Below are 22202 nucleotides of genomic sequence, written 5' to 3' on the forward strand. Positions count from 1 at the left end.
GGTTGAGTGTGTCTGACTCTTGATTTCAGCTCAGGTCATGGTCTTGGGGTCTTGGGATTGAGTCCCGTGTCCAGGCTCTGAGCTTGGCAGGGAGTCTACTTGAGGATTCTGTCTCCCTCTCCTTCTGTCCGTCTCCCCTCACTCACGCACTCTCTCTCTCTTTCTCAAATAAATAAATAAATCTTTAAAAATCGCTTACAAATAAATTTCTAAGTATAAAATATATTGAAATATTGAATATTGAATATTTTCAGGCAACTTATAGTACTCCCTGATTTCTGATAATCTTCTATTTCTTTTAATCTTCTACATCCTAAGAATTGCTAACAGATAGTATTATCTCCTTTGATCATCTCTGTGTAGCACAGTCATTAACAACTGCCATTTACTGATTGCTTACCCCAGGGTTTCTCACACTTGGCAATACTGACATTTGAGTCCAGATAATTCTTTGTTGTAGGGCTGTCCTGTGCATTATAGGATGTTTAGCAGCATCCCTGGCTTCTACCCACTAGATTCCAATAGGTGTATCCCACACTGACCATCAGAAATGTCTCCAGACACTGCCAGTTGTCCCATGATGTCAAAATCTTCCCTGACTGAGAACCACTGGTTTATCCTCTATTAGACATTATTTCACTTGATACTACAATAACTTCACAAAAATGTGGGACTTTGTGAATCGGAGCCTTGGTAGGAAATAAGACCTACACGGTATTGGTCATAGACTTTTTTGAAAGGACTACTTACAACTGCTTAGAGGTGTTGAGGCACCCAGAAAATAGCAATAGTAAGAAGACATTCTCACCCTGAGGGATGAAAAAGTAAGGAGAGGAAATAATGTTCTGGTGTGCTGGGAAAGCTGGAACCATGGAGAAGCCTCTAGAGGGAAATGAAGTCAGGAAGAGACAAAGCAATACTATAGCAGAGAGAGCAAAAAGTACCCTGGCTCCTCCTTCCTCCTTAATCCTTTGTTACTAAAAAGTCCTACCAGTAGGTGAGCCCAAATGAAATCCAACCAGCAAAGGACTGAAGTGATGCAACTCCAGGATTTAGCCCTATGGGCTCAGACACAGAAGACAAATGGAATCCATTGGGACAAATGGAGGAAAAAAGAAAAGAAAACAAGAAAAGGAAAAACTGTCCCCAATTTAACATGAAAAACTGAGATTTAAAGAAACAAAGTAATTCACCCAAAGCCAATGCCCTCCATGCACTACTAGTAATCTATAGCTGATTTGTGTAAATGAACGGACATTCAGTGAGACTATGAATTATTCAAGGTTACTGACTTTAGTAGCTGATAGATACAGGACCAGAACCCAATTCTCATTCCTAGTCTGGTGTTCACTTTTTTTGTGTTGACCTTTGAAAGAAATTTAAGAACTCTGTATCCAGCCCATTCTCCAACAGACAAACATAAGAATGAAAGCTATGTGCTGACCTAAAAAGTCATTTTTTCCTAAAAAGCTTATGGAATTCTAGGTTTCATGTAGAATGTTTAAATGGCATATGCTGTTTTTCCAAGCTTTTGGCACATTTCTGTCTTGATTGCAGAAACTCGGCCCCAGCTGGTGCAATGTGTGAGGAGAGGGAGGAGGACTGGACTGAGAACCAGGGGATTTGGGGCCCAGTCCTAGCTCTGTCACTCCTAGCCATGCAACCCTTAGCAGGAATAGCAATAATTAAAATTCCAGAAACCATTTCTTCCCTTTTGCATTCACCCAGATCTTCACAGTTATTTTCAGGTATCTAATTCGATGGCCATAACTCAAAGAAGGTGTTAGATTTTCATGTTTCACAAGTGAAGAGTCAGGCTCAGAAAACACTAGAGTCTCACTGAAGATCCCATAGTTGGGAAGTAGACTCAGCTTCACCTTTTCCCACAGAAAACATAGTACACTTTCTCTACCCCATCTTTTAAAGTGATTAATCAATTGATTTACTTTCTGGACAGCTGGTCGGTAGCATCTAATACTTTAAATTTCATCATAAAGGCACGTCTAGATCGAAGTCTAAGAATCTGTGATTTTTGTCTTTGGGTTATAACCAGGGCTATGGTGGAAACCCAATATAGTTAGCACATAGGGATTCCTCATTTCTTCCTTTCTAGGTTTCAGATGAGTGTATTTACTAACTGACAGCTTTTGAGACAAAAACTGGGGTTTTTAAAGGAATTTTAAAATAAATATATACAGGGAAACAAATCTAAGTGAATTAATACAGTTCCATTTTCTCCCTTTAATCCTGGGTGAATCAGATGCTAGTCATACAGATTCGGACTTCTCCACTAAGATACAGTGGGTTGACACTCCTGGAAGGTCTGGAAGGTCCTCAGTCCTTTGCCCAAACTGTTCACCTTCTTTGCCTCAAGGTGGGGGCCCAGAAAGTGATACATTTCAGAGCTCCAGACATTGAGCTTCTTGTTCTTAGTCTTGCTCTCTGCCCACTCCATGTTCCACTTTGCAGTATTTTCAAGCTGCCCTTTTTCACCGTTTTCAGCCATTAAATCAGGTGTACAACACCAAAAATTTGACTTGTTTTATTTTTCATAATTGAATATGTCTTTCAAGTTCCTGTTTCACCTAGCTTATTCCAAGTAAGCCTAGAATGTAGGGGTTCTCAGTCCAAGGTAAAGCTGCAGAGAAGAGAAACAGAAAAGAACAAAGACAAAACTAAAGTATAGATATTTGAAGTCTAAACATAAAAACAGACAAGAAGAGAAAGAAAAGATTGTAAGTTCTACTTTGATACCCTTTGCAGTCAGGCAAAGATAAAAATTCCTTCAAAGAAAACATTTTCACTGATCAAAAATTCTAGCTGCATGATAACATTTTATCTGATATAGATGATTAGGAATTCTTTGGGAAACGGTTTATAATTGTTATGGTGTTCATACACAAGGAAAGGTGGAGGAGCAATATTTTCAGTATTTAGAAGAATAGACTTGAGCTAGATTATCTAGGTGCAGATCATGGTGTCATCCCTTTTTACCTATGAGACCTTGGGCAAGTTACTTATCCTCTCTGTGTGTTGGTTTCTTCATTAATATAATCAAGTATAAAGAGAATCTGTCCCAGATGGATTTTTTTTTATGGTTAAACAAGTTAATATTGACAAAGCATTTAGAACAGTTGTGGACATAGAAATCACTCTACGATGCTAGTTGTCATTGGAAACCCCCTTTCCATCATCCCCACCACCACCATCATCATTATCATCACTGATTTGTATTACATAGGGACTCAATCTAATGTTCCCATTCTTTTAGAGTGTAATTGCATAGCCACCTAATCCATAGTAACTAAATTACAGAGCATCACCATTTAGAATAGTTTAACCAAAGAAATAGTAACATACGTAGGAATAATGTGCATTTGTACTTTGGAACATATAAACTTACTCAGAACTTTCAATTCTGAGACTGGGCCACCGTTTCTCTCTACTTGATTGTATACTTAATGTGTAGAAAGGTTTATTCATAGTGACTCTACTTGGTTTGGTGTTAGGATACCGAGTATATTTTCCCAGGATTTTAGGTTAGAGACTACCGACAAAGAAATATTCCAGGAGTCAGAATTAGACGTAAATTATATGCTACAGAGGTGTCTTCTTATTACCAGAAGTCAGGCCAGAGTCTCTAAAATCACATTAGGGTACTGTTTTTGTGGGTATTGAGTTTCACCCTTGAGAGAATTAAAAGAGCTGACAATGACGTATAATAAATCTTACTCTGACCCAAACATATTTAGTGATTAAACTTCCCAGGAATCCCAGTTCTGTCAGCTTAAATAAGTAGAAAACTTACATTTTTATTCCTTTTTCACTTTCCATTTGGAGAAGTAGATTTCATAAAAATAATTACTATATTTGTCTGTTTAATTCATTTAGAGTTAATGCCTTATTTACATGCTTGGAATTTTGATTTGAGATGAAAAGGAAACAGGAAAAGGGTGAGCCGTTTTTTTATATACAGGAGCAACTGGCTCTCTATTTTTTAATTTTTATCTATTTTCTTTGTCTCAATCCCCAGCCTCTGAGCCCAACTTGAAGGTGCGGTCCAGGTTAAAACAGAAAGTGGCAGAGAGGAGAAGCAGCCCCTTACTCAGGCGGAAGGATGGAAATGTTGTCACTTCATTCAAGAAGCGAATGTTTGAGGTGACAGGTAATTGAGGACTGTGCAGACATACACTAAAAAAAAAAAAAATGCCGGTAGGAGGAATGAAAATAAATAGCGTAGAACAAATATGGCTGTTGCGTATTAAAAGTTATTTTGAGGAGAAACATGTCTTGAAAGGAAATTATATTGAAAACGCACAAGTAGCTCAGTAAACCTTGCCATGCATTCACCAACTGTGTTAAACAGGAAATGAATGAAAAACAGAACTATGTGTCAATCTAGGCATAACTAGGGAACGCCAAAGCTCACCTTCATCTTTTCAGAAACAGGCAGTCCGTTTCAGGAATGCCAACCAGAAGAGTATAGCTTTTAATGAAATTTGATCAGAAATGAGCAGAGGGAGGTCCAAGAAGAACACTTCCCCCATACTCAGACACGAATGTACAAAATACATCTGGGAAAATTAAACTATGTGGAACAGCAAAACCTTGACTTTTCAACAAATTTACAGAACTCATAAATGATTTTATGTGTTTACTAGTGAACTGGGACTTATGGCAGGAGGGGGATATATTGCCTTTTAGGAAGGGAAAGAAACTGTCATTTTCACTAGTCTCCAATGGAAGCGTTCTTATTTTTTTAGCTGCCTGGTTAGTGGTGGGGTGAGCAGGTTAGGAAATTCAACCTGATGTCTTACAAAGCTTTCTGGTCCCAGTTGTACTTGGTCTGAAATTAGAGAAGACCTAGGGATACAAGAACCAAAAAGGCTAGCCAAAATAATAATACTGACTACTGTTTATTGAGTACCTACTTGGAGCTATATGCATTGTATTTGGTCATTTCCTTCGGTTACATTCATGGAGAAGTGGTAATCCGCAACCATTTTTTTTCCATTTTCAAGGAAGATTGTGCTTAAGCCAGTGTAGTCAGTTGCTATCATTTTTCCAAGATCAGATCTTATCCTTAGCAGGTAAGGGTAATAATTTTTCAAAATGATTTGTTTTCTGTATCTCCTGTGGCCATGAGAGTGCCTGCTTTGGGGAGACAACAGGGAAAAGATTGTGGAGGTAGGACTGGGAAAGTATAGAACACTAATGTGACATGGTCGTTTGACAGGTTATTTACGAAAAAAAAAATGGGTAGTCTCCTACTCATTCCTGACAGATTTATAAATTTAATACAGATTTAATAAAAAATTTTATCTGAAGCAAAGTATTAGTTGGAAGATATTTCCTTGACAGATAAGAAATATTAAAAAGATAAATAAATATTACTTTACCAAAGTTTATATTTATTTTTCAATATCAAATATAATCACTATTTGGACCATTTCTAAATTCAGAGCTACAGACTTTTTTTTTCCTTCAGAACACAGATTTGTACTTAAGTAAATAAAAATCTTAATTAAGTTTTCATAATAAAGGTACTTGGTGGGATTGGGGAGTTGGAGAATGAATCTGTGTTAATGAATGTGAAGAAGATGAACATATCAATTGTCTAATGTAAATAGATACAAGTGATTTTTCTAATTGGAGAGAGTACGCTCCCTCATAACGGGAAAACTTGAAGAAAATAGAAAGCCATATATATTGCTTTGCTTTTTTTGTTTGTTTTTGCTTTAGAATCTGATTAATCTAAGTTCATGTTTATTTATCCCAATGTTCTCTTCTATTTTCCTGTTAACCTCTTCTTGATCATAACTTTTTCCCCACCGTCACTTGCCACATTACAATGGAATTTTGCTCAATACCTGTCTGGGTAATGATTAATTCTAACTTAAAGGGGTTACAATTTGCCGGAGTTTTACTCAAGTTTCTTTATTTTTGAAATACCATATTTTTCTCTCCCTAATTTTGTGAGATAATGACTCCCCCCCTCATCTGAGGAAATAATGTGTATCCCAAGAGGGACTTGTATGTTTATTAGATGCACATATCTGGTCAATGAGCTAGGACTTGTGGACGCTTTGGTAGAGTTTTTTAAACTAGTATGTTGTACTTATTCTCAATGTCTTTGGAGGATCTGAACTACCAGAGACAGCTTTATTCACCTTTTATTCACTCCTCCCCCCTTCCTCTGCCAGCTTTCATGTAATTTGAATGAACTCTGTTTGGATCTTCATGCTAATTGTTTTTACTGTCTAGTCAGAGACCATCGTGGCATCATATAGCAGTTAAATTGCTGTTGCTGGTCTTCTCACACCTCTGCATCTCCCTTCCCCATTTCCCGGGTTCAAGTGCATGCTTTTTCCAAACCCCATGCCCCGTCTCCTCCCAATAGTTGACATGGGAGCCACTTGCCACCTCCCTCTTTTTTAAGTTCCACAGTTTTCTGCCCCCTTTTCTCACCAAAGCCATGTTGTTTAAGAACTCTAAGCCTTGGCCCTTCCCTGTGCGTGCCGTGCCTTCCCCTCCACTCCCTTCTTCTCCATTGTCCCCATTTCGCGAACTACTGCTATGTCTCTTCAAGCCCCAGTTGCCATCTCATTTCTTTTCTGAGATTTTCTCAGTGTTCCCAGAAAATCAGTTGCTAGCTTCCCTACCTCCCCAGGTCCAGTGCCATGTTGTAGAAACCTGTTGCAGCAAGTATTTGTTACCTGGAATTCTTGTGCTCACGGCAGCGATTTCTGCATAAGGAAATACTTCTGTCTGAATATCGCACACAAAGATATAAATAATACGACTTTACATTGACAAGGCAGATATAAGAAAAGAACTTTTTTGTCTTTGTTTTTAAAGAGAGGATATGAAAATGAGACTTTAATGAGAAATCAGTATTTAGTCACGCAGGAAAAGCAAGAGTTAGGAGTCTGGGGGAAAAGAGCTCCTCGAAGTATTTTTTACTGTGTATTTTTCTCGTTAAAAGAAAAGCAAATAAGAAAGAATCAAAGATAAAAAGCAGATTCATCAAAATGCAAGCAAAATAGAGAGACAGAAAGGCAGCGAGAAAGATGTGTTTAAGAATTTTACACCAATGTCTTTTTTTCCCCCCCTCATCAAAAGCTTCTATAACGTTCTCTAACTGTTCTTACTTACCTAGAAACTATGGAGTACTGTGTTGTAATTTTAACAGTGAAAACAAAGGGAGAAAAGTGGTAGGAGAATTCAGAAGTGCTTCACAATTTTTCACAGTCCTTTTTGTGGACTGAAATGGGGCTCGTTGTTCCCGTGGTGGGGGGGGAACAGTGTTCGGTGCTGTATGTTACTTACAGTATTGCTGAAGCTCACCCTTGTATGGTTGTCATGAACCTGCTTGTGCTTCACAATGTCTTCCAGAATCCTCGGTCAGTAGCAGCTCCCCAGGGTCTGGCCCCAGCTCACCAAACAATGGGCCAACTGGAAACGTTACTGAAAACGACACCTCAGTTTTGCCCCCTACTCCTCATGCTGAGGTAAGACTCTTATTGTTTTGGTCCTTTTAAAAATTAGATCCTTGATTAGCCCTGTAAAACAAAGTGATATTTCTGAAGTGTAAAGCCGCTGGTTCTTAGTTATTTTTCTTATAAGCTTATCGTGTTTGGAATTGGATTAGACGTGATCTTATTTACCCAGTTTGGTTGACAGTTATGGTTCGGAAATAATGAAATGTAACCCTCGAGAAAACCATTCTTAGTGATACTGAAGGTATGCTGCCCAGGTGTTGTACAGCTTGGCAGTGCTGTGTTTGGTTCTTGGTTATTCTGACGGGAGTAGACCCATACGTAAGTAAAAACAACTTCGTGCAAACCTCTTGAAGAACAGCCTAGCAAAGTAGGTTTTATCCGTTTGCCCTGGAGAGTAATGAAAAAATAATTGAAGTATTACAGCTGAGGAACGTAGAGCTCCACTGAGCAAACATCTGCTGAGGACCTACTAAGTGCCAGTCATTTTGCCTAGCAATGGGAATGTAAAGATGAATAAGGCACGAACTGTGTTTCTGAAAAATGAAATAATTAAAGGAAATTGATCTGATTGTATGTAGTCAACCCTAAGAACATTTGTTTTTCAACACCTAATTTATTGAAACCAATGATACAAGAATAGAGGAAAATAATTTTGTGAGTCAACAAGAATTTTTCTATGTAGTTTTGGTATTAGGCTAAGCAAAGGCAACAATTTTTAAGTAGCCATTCTCAGGGAATCAGCTGTTTTGAAGACACCATCAATTGACTGAAACTCTTAGTTTTTCTTTTCTGTCATTATAATTCCTCCTTACCACGAATTGCTCTATGCAGGGAAAGCTGGTACGATAACTTCTCATATGTAACTGTAACATGTTCCTTCCCTTGTATTTGACACCGTCATGGTAACTTAGGGTTGAAAGAGACTGATCAAATCTCTGATTCTTGGATCACCTATAGAGCTTTCCTGATGTGTAGTTATCAGACTGCGCTACAACACTTCTACTTACAGGGCGCTCCCTTTGCTGTTTCCTGAGACAACTCAGTTGATTTTAGAGAGTTAGCTTGACAGAAATGTCTTCTGTACATTATGCTAATATCTGGGTCTCTATAATTCCACACACACACTTATAATAAATTATTTCTAAATTGTAAAATTACCAGGCCAAAGTATAACTGAAGGCAGAAAACCAGAGGTTATTTTTGGTAAGTAACGAACTTAAAACAGTGGAGTCACTTTTGCTCTGAGGACATTTGTGTACTTCAGTTTTTTGGGTTTTTTTTTAAAGATTTTATTTATTGGGACGCCTGGGTGGCTCAGTCGGTTGGGCGTCTGCCTTCGGCTCAGGTCGTGATCCCAGGGTCCTGGGATCGAGTCCCGCATCGGGCTCCCTGCTCCGCGGGGAGCCTGCTTCTCCCTCTGCCTCTGTCTCTCTCTCTCTCTCTGTCTCTCATGAATAAATAAATAAAATCTTTAAAAAAAAAAAAAAAAGATTTTATTTATTTAGTTGACAGAGAAAGAGAGAGAGAAAAAGACAGGGGGGAGCGGCAGAGGGAGAGGGAGAAGCAGGCTCCCCGCTGAGGAGGGAGCCCGATGCGGGGCTTGATCCCAGGACCCTGAGATCATGACCTGAGCCAAAGGCAGATGCTTACCGGACTGAGCCACTCAGGCGCCGCTGTGTACTTCAGTTTTGAGTTTTGGCTTTCAGGGCCTCACAACACTCGAGATAGAAGGCGAAGCTCAGTACTGACCAAGGAGGATAATCTAACATGAAATTAAGCTGGAATTTCAAAAGCTCATGTCTACACTATGTTGGTGAGTCCCTCACCTCTACCCCCAGAAGTCCGGATGCAGACCAGAGTGGGGACAGGATTTCCCCTGAGAAGTTTTAACTAGAAGCTAGCTAGTCCTTGCATGGAGTTGTAGCCCAAATTTCCATAATTTCAAACTGTTATTTTGGTTTAAAGTGCCCCAGATTTGTTAGGGCCCCTCGGTGTCTGGAAAAGCAAATATAAATCCTCTCTAGAAGAATACACAAGCATTCTAGATTTCAAAAATTTCCTTCAATTTTCCAAGGAAAATGGGTAGAGGAGATAGACGTTCTCTTGCTTATGATCAGCTTTCAGCTATTTGAAGAGTAACAATTCAGGCCTCAACATTATCTCCAGGTCTTTCATCTATTTCTTGTTTTTCACAGTCCTGCTGTCCCTCTTTCCCTTCTTTATCATCCCTTCTAAAACATGATGCCAGATAGGATAAGTTCTTCACATATATTTGTGATCAGAAATGTAAGTGGGATTTTCAGATCGTTGGTTATAGATATTTTATTTCTGTTAGTGCAGTTGTATGTCAATATTAGTCAGTTTTCTGTGACCCTTTAATCAGTTTCCAGAAAAAGAACAATTGGTCACAGATGGTTCTAAAAACTTTAGATTTCCATTGCCTCTCAGTTTGAAGAATGATTCTTCAGTAATAGCAGAAACACTAAAGGGTCTGCATTCTAAATCAGCTCTGGATGAATTCTGTGCCCTTGGAAAAAGAAATGACACAGTAAACTACATTCAACAGTATGTATGATTCTTAGAAATGCATTGTTAGTGCTAAAAGGTGCAAAAGACCACTTATAGTATGTAATAATATTTTATTAGGTTCAGAAACAGCAGTACGGTATCTTGATCAGGAAAGCATAGGTAGGAAAAGTATATTTTACAAAGGTTTAAGGGTGTGATGAACACAAGATTTAGCATGATGGTTACCTCCCTGGAGGGAGCAAGGTGGAGAGGGTGGGGAGAGACATGGTTTGTTACTAAAGAGGAGGATACATATATTCTTTCATTATAAATACATATCTATGTATACAGTACTTAGTACAACATAGAAGAACAACCAAGAAATATATATTTGTGAGATTAGAAATAAATGGAAAAAAGTGAGATTTTTCTCTTTACTTCAAACTTTTTATGACCTGTTATATTGAATCTCCCAGATTATGAGACCTTAACCTTTAAATTTCAAAATACATTGGAGAATGAAAATTAAAGGAATTTTTTCATGTTGTTTCAATCTACTTTTTACTCCTAAAACCTTCACTGTCACAAATAATCTGTTTAGAATGCCCTGCCTTTTCATCTACTTACTGAACATTCTGTTACTACAAACCTTTCCTTCCACCCCCACCAGCAAGAAGGAAAAAAAAAAAAAAAACAGAAGGAAATGTGATTTAATGGAGTTTGAAAGAGTAGAGGTATTTCTTCAGGTCAATGACAGGACATTCACCTCCAAAGCTGGAAAGACGAGTTCAAAAGCAAGCAGTGACTTACTTCATAATGAATTAATTGTGTGCCTGAACTATGATCCAAAAGGCCAGGTGGGCAGACCTTTATGCACTGATGGGTAGCCTCTCCATGGCCCAAAACAAAAAATTCAGCCTGATGGCTAACATGTGGTTTTCTGCTGCATTGCATCTACAGAGGTCTGTAACGTAACTCTTACTGGAGAGCTAAAGAGACAGCAGAATTCAGACGGAAACTCTCAACAAATTAATATCCTCGCTCTTGTAACACAAAATGCTTGTACCTAAACCAGAAAAAGAGGAAAATAAATATTTTCAGCCAGTTATTGATTAGCAATCATTTCGGATTTAGTATGATTTTTACAGACATCTTTCAAGATTAACAATAGTGTATAATTTCATATGAGCAGAAATAGTTTTAAGGCGTGAAAAATATACATCATCAACTCTACTTTCAAAAGCCAAGCTAGCTGCACACTTCACCATTTACAAAATAGGCTTATTCTACCATCTTTGGTTAAACAGCACAGGCGAATTTTCATTTTTAAATAGTTTAACGGTGTACATTTGTATGAACTCTTTATTCTGTGACCTGTAAGTAGAAAAGCATGTCACCCAATTCTTTCAGAGACCATGTAAATGAATGGGATTCTACTCCCTTTTACTGCTTAGGGAAGAGGAAAGTAAGGCTGTATTTCAGGCTGATGTTGAGGCATAGGCAAAAAGAAAATTTTTAGCTTGTAATTCACGTGTCTTACATAATTTAGCTGGAGGTTAAGACAGAAGTAGGAGAATTTACTCCTAAGTCCGGAGAAGGAAACAGCACAGCGAATTCAAACGTATGGGTCTTCCACTTGCAAGGCTCCACAGGAACCCGGCTCCAAAACCAACTACTTTGTCATCATTGGTTAAGTCGCTAAACTTGTCCCTGACCTCAGATTCCTTATCTAGTGAAAGGTGGTCATACCTCCTCCAACAGCGTTGTTGTGAGGAATCAGTGTTGGGAAGGCGGGTGGTGAATTGTGAAGTGTGAAAGGAGTTCGTTTTTTGTTGTTGTTATCAATACTGACTCCTAGTAGGGAAAACTCATTAGCATGTTTGTCTTCAAGCCAGCAAATCACATGCGAGAGTGAGTCTCCATCTGCTCAGACCACTTCTGTTCCATTTCTTCTATTTCTTACATATGCTCAGTCCTGAACTCGGATTGTTGGAGCTACTTGTTTTCCTCATTTGTAAACTTGGTTGGGGAGCTGAAACCTCAGGAGTTTCTATTTCCACTCCAGTCAGAAATGTCTTTACCTATCTAGTTACTTTATTGTTAATACTGCGGGCCTGTGGGTTCAGATGTTTCCATGAATATCAACACCATTATTTTAGATTCCGTAGATTTATTTGATAGCTATGCTAACAGTAGCCAAGCAGCTGGTTTGTTTCTATTTGAACATTAGTGGCTGGCTCCGCTAGGCTATTTTTTAAATCATTTTTTTTTCCAGCAGATACAAATGATTTTTTAAAAAGGATTCTAATAAAAGGTTAAGTGCTCTAAAATCATCTGAAATGTCACTTGTTTTGCCCCAATCTCACATGACTCATCTGCCTATTGTTTCATAATGGTTGTTGTGACATTTGCTGTAAATGTTATGCTCCCTTCTGAGTGGGTGTAGAGCTAGGGTTTTAGATGGCAGAAAATGAGATGCTTTCCCCCCATCTCTGGGGAGAAGAGGTTGCTATGACAGAAGAATCATTTAGGAGGAATAACATGAGTCAATATTGTAGAGCAAGACCTTTAATGAAACCTTCAGCAGTGCCTTTTAAAATGCAAAGGAAGCCCTGTCGAATGATAATTTCTTGTCTCCAGATCATTTCACAGTAATACATTCTTGGATGTCCAGCAAAAATAAAAACTTAGAGATGTAAGTTTCTAAAAAATTTCTTCATCACATGGAGATGTGCATCTTCTATCAGCTGTCTGAAAGGACAAGAGAAAATAAATACTATTTTAAAAATTATGGTGAAAACCATAAAAAAGTATTAAATGATTAAGAGATTTTTTTTGGTTTGGAATTCTTTGTTGTTGGTTTTTTGTTTTTGTTTTTTTCATTTTTAATGTGGCTCTCTCTGTGTGGTTTTTTTTTTAGATAGTCTAATTTGGGGATCTGGGACCCTTTAAAGCTACAGCAGATAGGGGTTTACAAGCATGTCTTCCTGAACACTCTAATACACACATTACCTGATCATGCTAGACAGAGGTGCTTCTGTCTCAGGCCGAAGGAGCTGATGTCCAGGGAAGGTGGGCAGCTGCCCAGTCATAAGCCAGTGAGTGATAGAGTTCAAGTGCAGGGCACTGAGACCACACTTCCTTTCACCAGTCCCCACTGCTCCTCACCAAAACTCTGTAGATACTTATACTCTTTTTCTGATGCTCATGCATATTGTAGGTAATTTTGAACATGTAGTAAATTTAAAATTCTACATCCACTTTTTCTATGAGCGTCTTAAAAAGTAGGTAATTATTTACATAACTAGTGTTCTATCAAAGGTCATCCGTTGACTTCTTTGTCTTAAGAGTGAGAAAAGTATTCTCTTCCCTTCCCTCCCCCCTTCCCTCTCTCCCTTGCTACTTTCCTTCCTTCTTTCCTTCCTTCCTTCCTCTGTATCTCCTATCCCCGCTTTCATTCTCCTTGCCCCCATAGGCACTCATTATCTCCTGTATTTTTGTTTGCATGAGCTCTTATATCGTACGCATTTTCTGCTTTGTGTCCAAGAATTTTAGTGGGTATAAATGGCATGGTGTTATCAATCTCATTCCATTTCTTATTTTTATCACTAAGCATATGTTTTTAGATCTAGTCATGTCATTATGGATGCAGATACCTAATAGTTTGCTTTTAATCACTGTAACAGTCCATGGTGGGCAGTGCTCCATTTTACCTACCCATTCTCCAGTTGGATGCCCCAGTGGCCTCCAGTTCTCACCCTCCACCAAAAACCGCTTCAGTGTATACTCATGGACATCATCCTAAATGATGATGAATGAGAGCTTAAGGAGAGAATTTTTTTTTTTTTAAGATTTTATTTATTTACTTGAGAGAGAGAATGAGATAGAGAGAGCATGAGAGGGGGGAGGGTCAGAGGGAGAAGCAGACTCCCCGCTGAGCAGGGAGCCCGATGCGGGACTCGATCCCAGGACTCCAGGATCATGACCTGAGCCGAAGGCCGTCGCTTAACCAACTGAGCCACCCAGGTGCCCAAGGAGAGAATTTCTTGAGGATATAATTCCCAGCAGAAGAATTTTGGGGTCGTGATATATAGTGTAATTATTTTATTGTCCTGAATTATTCACCAGAATTGCTATACCAGTCTGCAGTCCCACCAGCAATATGTGATGGTTTTTACCTTTCTAAATCCCTATGACATTTGAAGTGATTTTGTATTTTTCTAATTTTTGCCAGTGTTCTTTTTGTAAGAAATTGGGTCTTTTCATTGAAATGAATAGCTTTGGGGCGCCTGGGTGGCTCAGTCGGTTAAGCGTCTGCCTTCAGCTCAGGTCATGATCCCAGGGACCTGGGATGGAACCCATATCAGGCTCCCTGCTCGGCGGGGAGCCTGCTTCTCCTTCTCCCTCTGCCATTCCTCCTGCTTGTATTCTCTGGCTCTATCTCTTTGTCAAATAAATAAATAAAATCTTAAAAAAAAAAAAGAAATAGCTTCTTGATTTCAGTGGCAAAATTAATAGCTCTATTGAGAGACGTATAATTTTTCAGCATATTTTACTCATCTGAATTTCAAATATTATCCATAAGATAGGCTTCCAGTTGCTCTGATGGTGAGAAAACATTTTGAAGGTCATTATTAAGATGTGAGTAGGCCTCCCCTGACCCAACACCTGACTCCATCATATCCCTCTTCTTCACATTATGCTCCTTCTGGTGAAATGCTAGTTACCTATCAAAGCCTGGTATAAAATGGACACCCTGCTCTGTGCCATTGAAGTGATTGAACCCTATTCTAATTATAGCCATTATCACAGGTCATTAGAGTTTGTTTTCTACTTTTCTGTGCACGTAAGTAGCACATGAACTTGGTCATGTAGGACATCTTTGTACATCTACCATCCAGTGCCACACTGCTAATTCAACTGAGTTGTTATTTATTGTTTCCTGAATGTTAAGAGATAGTCATTTATGCCTTTAATATTTCCATTTTATCTACCTATAGCAATAGTTTCTGGTTCTGAAAAATTTTTAGATTAAAACCATCCTTTCCATGTTCTAAGATGTAAAACATTGGCATTTTAACACAGCTTTGATTTAAGGGCCGGATCAGTTTCAAAATTGCTCCCTGAAAAGAATCCTGGCTTTGCCTGAAAATGCTTGTGATCTCACCACAATGCTAAGGTGGGGTAACCTTCCAGCCTTGTAAGAATGCTGGTCAGGATCCTCCTTTTTCTCAGTGAATTGGTACCTCACCCCGTTGGGCTGGCTTTCAAGTGTGTCCGCAGTCTTTTAGCAGTGTAGATAGAATACAGCTCCAGGTTCTTGCTAAGAAAACACTAACCTGGGACTGATAGACTGTGTTGACCAAAAAGCCGTACTGAGGAAAGTTGTATATAAAGAAGATAATTTGAGGAAAACATTTTTTCCGGTCTGTGAAGTCATTTGTGATTCTTGTCATCCTCTGGAAATGCTGGGCCTGTTACCTTATCCGTAATTGAAGGAAATGAACTAAATAATGTCCAAGTGCCTGCAGTTCTGTGATACGATACTATACCAGTTAGTCTCTGTGGGAAGAACCAGCTGGGTACCGAGTGAACCTGGGGGACTCAGGACTTCCCTTGTTTCCTCAGGATCTGTCTCCGTGACTTGAAGACCCTCATGTCTGTTAAGTCACCAGCGCTTTCACGTTCTTCCCGTGACCAGGTCAGCTGGTTCCCAGTTGCACACATTATTCTTTTCTGTTAGCCTCAGGACCCAATTTTGCTTCCTCTTCTTCTCTAAAGCTTCCCCCGCATCCATACTTTTCTTACGGTCCCCGTATCCTTCAGTAATGGCGACAGAGTGCGGTGTGTAGCTTCTCCAGCGGCACCTGACCACAAATCGTACGGCCTGGGTCAGTTTAAAAGTTATATTGCTGATCCCAGTGGGAACCAGAACTGAGGAAATCACTCCAGTTTCTTCATAACTGAAGCATAATGATAGTGACAGAGTGCCTGTGAAGAATAGGTTAATGTCCAAAAAGTCCCTGGCAGAGGGTTTGGCACACAGGAGGGGCTGAAAATCAGTACCCTGTCAGACAAGTGGAGCCTCTCAGTTTTGATAGGAAACTTCAGGGTTTAATCCCATAGTAAGAATATTCCCAAATGTCTTCACTTTAGTCAAAGCCCACGTGAGCAGCTAGTCCGCTGCTGCTATCAATACATCCAAGAAGAAATATTTTTCTTACTTTAGTATACGTTTGCTTCCTGGGATGCGGTGGGAAGATACCGCAGAAGTTCATTCTGGGAAACAAAGATGACCTCTTTCGTGAGGCCTGTGGGGTGTCTTTGGTGCCATTCCCACAGTGTATGTCCAGTCTCAGTGCTGTGATGAGCAGATACAACCTGGAATGAATATTATACATGACTTGAAGTGCTTATTTTCCCACGTGTATTTCTCTTCTATGAAAACAGATAAGTGAATGAAATACCATTTTATTGTAAATTACTCGTTGCTGCTAATAAGCTAGTTAAAATATTTTTTACTTTCTCAAACATTCTTTTTGTTCAGGCATATATTCCAAACGAGAAATTAATGTTAAAAGCATATGAGTGTAAGCAAAATAAAAGCTTGCCTTTTTAATTAGAGCAAATAGGCAACTGCTACTCAGAGCTCCTAAAGTCATGCAATCTCATTGTAATGCTAAAATCTTCTCCAGCAATCTTCATGCTATGGCATTTTAGACAACCTTAATTTTGTAAAGGGTTGCATCTAAAGTTAACATAATGCTAAAGGTTTCAATATGCCTCTTGGTTTTCATGCACAAATACCTGACTTCTTTTGAGAAAAAACAAAATCTGACTTAGTTTGGAATTCCAAGTTGCAATGAGAAAAAAATCTCCATTTAACCTTCTGCTCTTATTATGTTAAGGCTATGACTCATCTCCAAACAAACGTATGATTGAGGTGATGTTTTGGAATAACATCCTGTGTTTTGGTGGCGCATCACTCTTCAGTGACATTCTGAGGTTGCATTGTATTAGCACATGATATTTTCCCCAGTTAATTGATATCCCAGGTTTGTCCAGGGGAAAATCTACAGCTCCCCCAAACATGCTTGACAAGTTATTATATTTACTTTAGTCAAAGCCCGTGTGTGCAATATCCCTCTTGGAGGTGGTCTATTATTGGAGTCCCATATGCTTTTTGTTTGGGAAGAAAGCAGTCACTGTGTCATACTGTTACATGGAGTATTCTTTTTCAGGGATGTTGTTCCCTTGGGGACCATATCAGGCCAGAGTTCCTTAGTCTAATAAGACCTTTGTAACTCTTATTGTATAAGAGTTCTGGGAGGGAAGCAAGAGTTAAACAGAAAATGTAATTCAAGCAACCATATTAGGCCACATGTGGGAAAACATGACTCTTAGTATTGGATTAAGAAAAGGTATTTGTTGTAAAAATGACTGTGATGCCAAAACATTCAAGGTATTTTCAGGATAAATGAGGCCCTATTGTGGCACAGGGAACTCGTAACATTTTAGCATTTAGCTTAGCTTCTGAATATGAATGATCTAAACATGCACCACACAGAGTTGTCTATTCATATATTTTATATTAAAAAAATACTATTAATTATAGAAGTCCTATATGGTGATATCTAATCTAAGATTTTCTTGTGTGAGTTTTCCCATCAGTAAAATGATGTTTAATCCATATAAAGATAATGATTATAGTGGTATTACATACATATTCATCACTCAGTAATACAAAAATATAACCTTAAGAATTAGTCACTTTAATTGTTGTACTTTACTAACTGATGACACACACATGGATTATGGTTGATAAAGGTAGAATTTTTTAAAAGAATTTTGCAAGCTGAACATACAAGCCCTTTCCTCAGATTCTGTGATTATGTCTAATGAACAAAATTTTAATGTAATTTTCACATACAACTTTTGGATACAGAAATTATAAAATAAACAATTAAAATACTTGACTATTTTGACTAATTATGATAATATAAAATCTATTTTCTGAAATGTGAACATTTTACAGTAAATTTTATGACATAATAATGTTTTGAGACTGCTTTTTCATTTTTTTTTTTTTAATAGCAAATGGTGTCCCAGCAACGCATTCTAATTCATGAAGATTCCATGAACCTGCTCAGTCTTTATACCTCTCCCTCTTTGCCCAACATTACCTTGGGGCTTCCGGCCGTGCCCACGCAGCTCAACGTAAGTCATTACACAGCAGCCCAGTGATATTTTTGGGGGGGTCTCTCTTTCATTTCTTATATATTTAGACTTCAGGGAAACTTGGTAGTTTGCTTCTCCTAAAATTCACTCACTTCACTCTAAGTTTTGCAGAGACGTTCAGTTTGATTTCAAATTAAAGAATTATACTGGTTCACAGTATATAATTTATATAAAAATAATAACTAACATTTATATGATGTTTTAAAGCTTTTAAAAAAGAAAGCACTCTCCAGATATATTATTTTAGTAGCTCCACACAGCCGTCCCACGAAACAGAGAGTACAGGCCACATTTTTACCGAAGAAGCAGCTGAGACTTGGGGTATTTAAAAGCCCAAGATCACAGAACCATTAAGTAGCAGTCCTAGGACTCAACCCAGGCCAGTGTTGAGAAGCGAAGCTTCCAAAGCACAGCAGCATATGTTTATAGAATTTATTTTGTGAATGACTTTATTTTCGGAATTTAAGTTACTGACTCTGTGGTACTAAGGAATACATATCTGGAAAACCTCTCTAAGAGCAATATTAAATTCTTCCCCGGAGGTTCAGAGTGAATCAATTACTTTAAAAGTCCTGACATCTGAAATAGGATCTCTGGGAGGTAATTGTCCTACTAGCAGAAGATAGCAATAGTTATTTTATACATATTCCCAAAAATAATATAAATTTTAGTCATTGTAAAAGATTTGTAAGCTTTACCTGGAAAAATTCATCTGTGAACTGTGAGTAAATTAAGTTGTACTTATGCAGAGGTCATGTGATACATTGGGTTTAAAGAGAAATTTATTTCAACCCTTGGCACCCGTTTTGTCAAACTTTAGCAGGACATCTTCCATGGAGTCCAGCTTGTCAAATTCACATCTTTTACAATACGCCCACACCAGGAAATTTTTAAAGAGTTGACCATTTTGTGCCTCATTTATTTTCAGAATTTAAGCCCTGTGTATGGTGGGCTAATTTATGCATGAGCATACCTATACTGACATTATTAAATGGTAGATTTTGTAATTGGGTTCAATCCATATTATACAATCAATCTAAGAGCTATCTGGTTATATTTGGTATTTTTTATAGAGTGGAATGTTATCTTACATGATACAGTAATCTTATACCAGTGAGGAAAAAGAAGAATTTGGATGTTGTTTTGTATCTGGAATTGAAGAAGAAAGGCTTAAAAATATTGATTTCATTTACCCCCTTGAAATTCCACATGAAGCATTTGTAAACAGTTGGTTCTAGTGAAAAGAAAAAAAAAAAGGAATTAGGGATGAAACTGAACATAAATATTCATGGATGATATTTTCACATCTCCACTTATTAAAAATTATTTTTCTTCTGTTCCTCTGTTTCCTATTCTGATGATGATAAGCAAATAGTAACACAAAAGCTTCTTAGGACACATGAATAGGCATTTTATTTCCACTCTTTTTTGCATGTTCTAAGTCATTCCTACCAGCTAACACAAACATACACCACTTTTAATGTGGTCAGAGAGAATTTTTTCCCAAAGGACCAAGTACTAATGCCAGACCATTTAATGTTTCAATGGTAATACAATTTGGTACCGTTGGATGAATAAACCAATGTGGTTTGGATTGAAGTTTCATTTTTCTTTGCTTCCATTTTGGTGTGGATGAGGCCATCACAATTAATTTTTCAAGCTTAGCATTGCTTTGGCAAAGGGATCTCTAATATTCCATTTCCCCACTGAATAGTGGGAAATTTTAAGGAAGAGAGGCCAGGAGAAGGAATCTCACTTCTAGATTAAACATTGCGTTGACTTGCCATGTGACTAAGACAAACCATTTACTTACCTCTTTGTCCTTCAATTTCTCCATCACTGAAAATTGCTTTGCTTCCCTGGTGCACAGCAATTTTGAAAGATGAAACATGAGTTTTGAAAAGAAACATGCCACATAATTTTGAGGTATTAGACTTCTGCTTTTGTGATACCAAATGAATGACCTCCATTCATTAAATTCTTTGAATAGGATAATTCATTATTACTATTGATGATATAATTATTATTACCTTATTACTGTGTTATCATACATTTCAAGTTCTTAATAGCATTTTTATTTGATCTAATTTCACTTGTTTATTTTATTAAACAAAAGTATCTGAAGTGTCATTTTCAATATTTAGAGATTTGGGGATCTGTTATGAATTAATACAAAATACATGTTTAAATCAAAGTCCTGCATGTTTTATACAACCTTTCATTGAGTTGGCGGAAGAATTTTATTTTAAGAATTAAATATTGGAACCCTACAGCTCTGTGAGTTTATTAGAGGACATTAGAGGAATTGCTTCTGCTTGAAACTCCAAAATTCAAGACCGTTTTATCTCCAGCTTCATCACTGCTATGACAGAGTCATTAGTTTAGCAATTTGAATCAATTTTACATTTCCAGTATACCTTTTTACTTAAACAGTATACTAAAATATTTTTTAAATAAACTTCCCAGTTATTAAGCCTGAAATTAGCTTTATTTTCAATGTGAAAAAAATCCTTATGTTCAGTACAGTGGTACTCAATACTAACTTGTCTCCAGTGCTTCAACCCTATTTTTATTTCTCATCTGTTAATACGGTTAGTTTAAAAAGACACACTGTTGGGCCAAAGAGGTGAAGGCGATTAAGAGGTACAAACTTCCAGTTGTAAAATAAATAAGTCACAGGGATGAAAACTACAGCATAGGGGAATGTGGTCAGTAAGATTGTAATCAGTTCATCTGGCGACAGATGGTGACCGCACTCATCATGGTGAGCGCGTCTAGTGTATACGGATGTTGAATCACTATGTTGTACACCTGAAATGCGTGTAATATCGTATGTCAACTACACTTCAATTTAAAAAAATAAAACTAGGAGAAAGAAAAAAAGACATGCCTTTGTACATTTTCCCTACTCAGCCATCAGTCAGATGGGGTTTTCTTTTGGGTGGAGGAAGGGAGAATTACGGAATAAGAAACTCCGCTAATGGTGTACAGACCTAATGGATGAAAGAGGATTACCATCTTTATTATTTCTTGGCACAGGCTTCGAATTCACTCAAAGAAAAACAGAAGTGTGAGACCCAGACGCTCCGACAAGGCGTCCCTCTGCCTGGGCAGTACACGGGCAGCATCCCAGCGTCTTCAAGCCATCCCCACGTGGCTTTAGAGGGAAAGCCCAACAGCAGCCACCAGGCACTCCTGCAGCATCTCTTATTGAAAGAACAAATGCGACAGCAGAAGCTTCTTGTGGCTGGTAAATAATAATGGCGCCCTTCGCAGATCATTTTAGGACTTTATCCGTGTTCCAAAGTAAGGTCTTTTTAGCTCAAGACCCCCACAGATTGTGATTGACGGTGTCACACAAGGGTCTCCCTGACACTTGGTATTGTGGGAAAGACTACTCTTCTTATTTATTCCTCTGGACACATGATGGGGGAAACGCCACACCTTATTTAGCCTTCATACGTACGGAGGTGGACTACTGGCGAGTCCCTGGTCGGAGGCATATGTGTCTCATGTTCTGGCACTTCTGCCCGCATCCTGTACAGCCTAGCCTTCTTCTGATGTTTGCCCAGGCGAATCGCTAGTCTTCATCAAATTTATCTCCTATGTCTATTTTCTGTGGGTTTTTTTTCTTTTTCTTAAGCAGAATTGTGCATATGTGTGTACATATATATATATTTTTTTTTTTTTTTTTCAGGTGGAGTTCCCTTACATCCTCAGTCTCCGTTGGCAGCCAAGGAGAGAATTTCCCCTGGCATTAGAGGTACCCACAAATTACCCCGGCACAGACCCCTGAATCGAACCCAGTCTGCACCTCTGCCTCAGAGCACGTTGGCTCAGCTGGTCATTCAGCAGCAACACCAGCAATTCTTGGAGAAGCAGAAGCAATACCAGCAGCAGATCCACATGAACAAAGTAAGCCCCCGAGTCAAAAGTCAGGATGTCACAACCACC

General features: G+C 38.3%; 1 protein-coding gene across 12 annotated transcripts in view; it reads left to right on the forward strand.

The window, feature by feature from the left end:
* Window positions 1–22202, forward strand: part of HDAC9 (histone deacetylase 9) — a 911036-nt gene that overhangs the window by 508000 nt on the left and 380834 nt on the right. For 8 of the 12 annotated variants that reach the window (XM_078059344.1, XM_078059346.1, XM_078059341.1 and 5 more), the window contains 5 exons: window positions 4034–4165; window positions 7396–7511; window positions 18105–18227; window positions 21288–21498; window positions 21946–22163. In XM_078059344.1, coding sequence (XP_077915470.1) covers window positions 4034–4165; window positions 7396–7511; window positions 18105–18227; window positions 21288–21498; window positions 21946–22163 — 800 coding nt within the window. The remainder of the gene's footprint in view (window positions 1–4033; window positions 4166–7395; window positions 7512–18104; window positions 18228–21287; window positions 21499–21945; window positions 22164–22202) is intronic. The other 4 variants (XM_078059350.1, XM_078059349.1, XM_078059353.1 and 1 more) reach the window with 1 other exon arrangement.

Source organism: Halichoerus grypus, chromosome 12 (assembly GCF_964656455.1).
Source record: "Halichoerus grypus chromosome 12, mHalGry1.hap1.1, whole genome shotgun sequence".
Lineage (NCBI taxonomy): Eukaryota > Metazoa > Chordata > Mammalia > Carnivora > Phocidae > Halichoerus > Halichoerus grypus.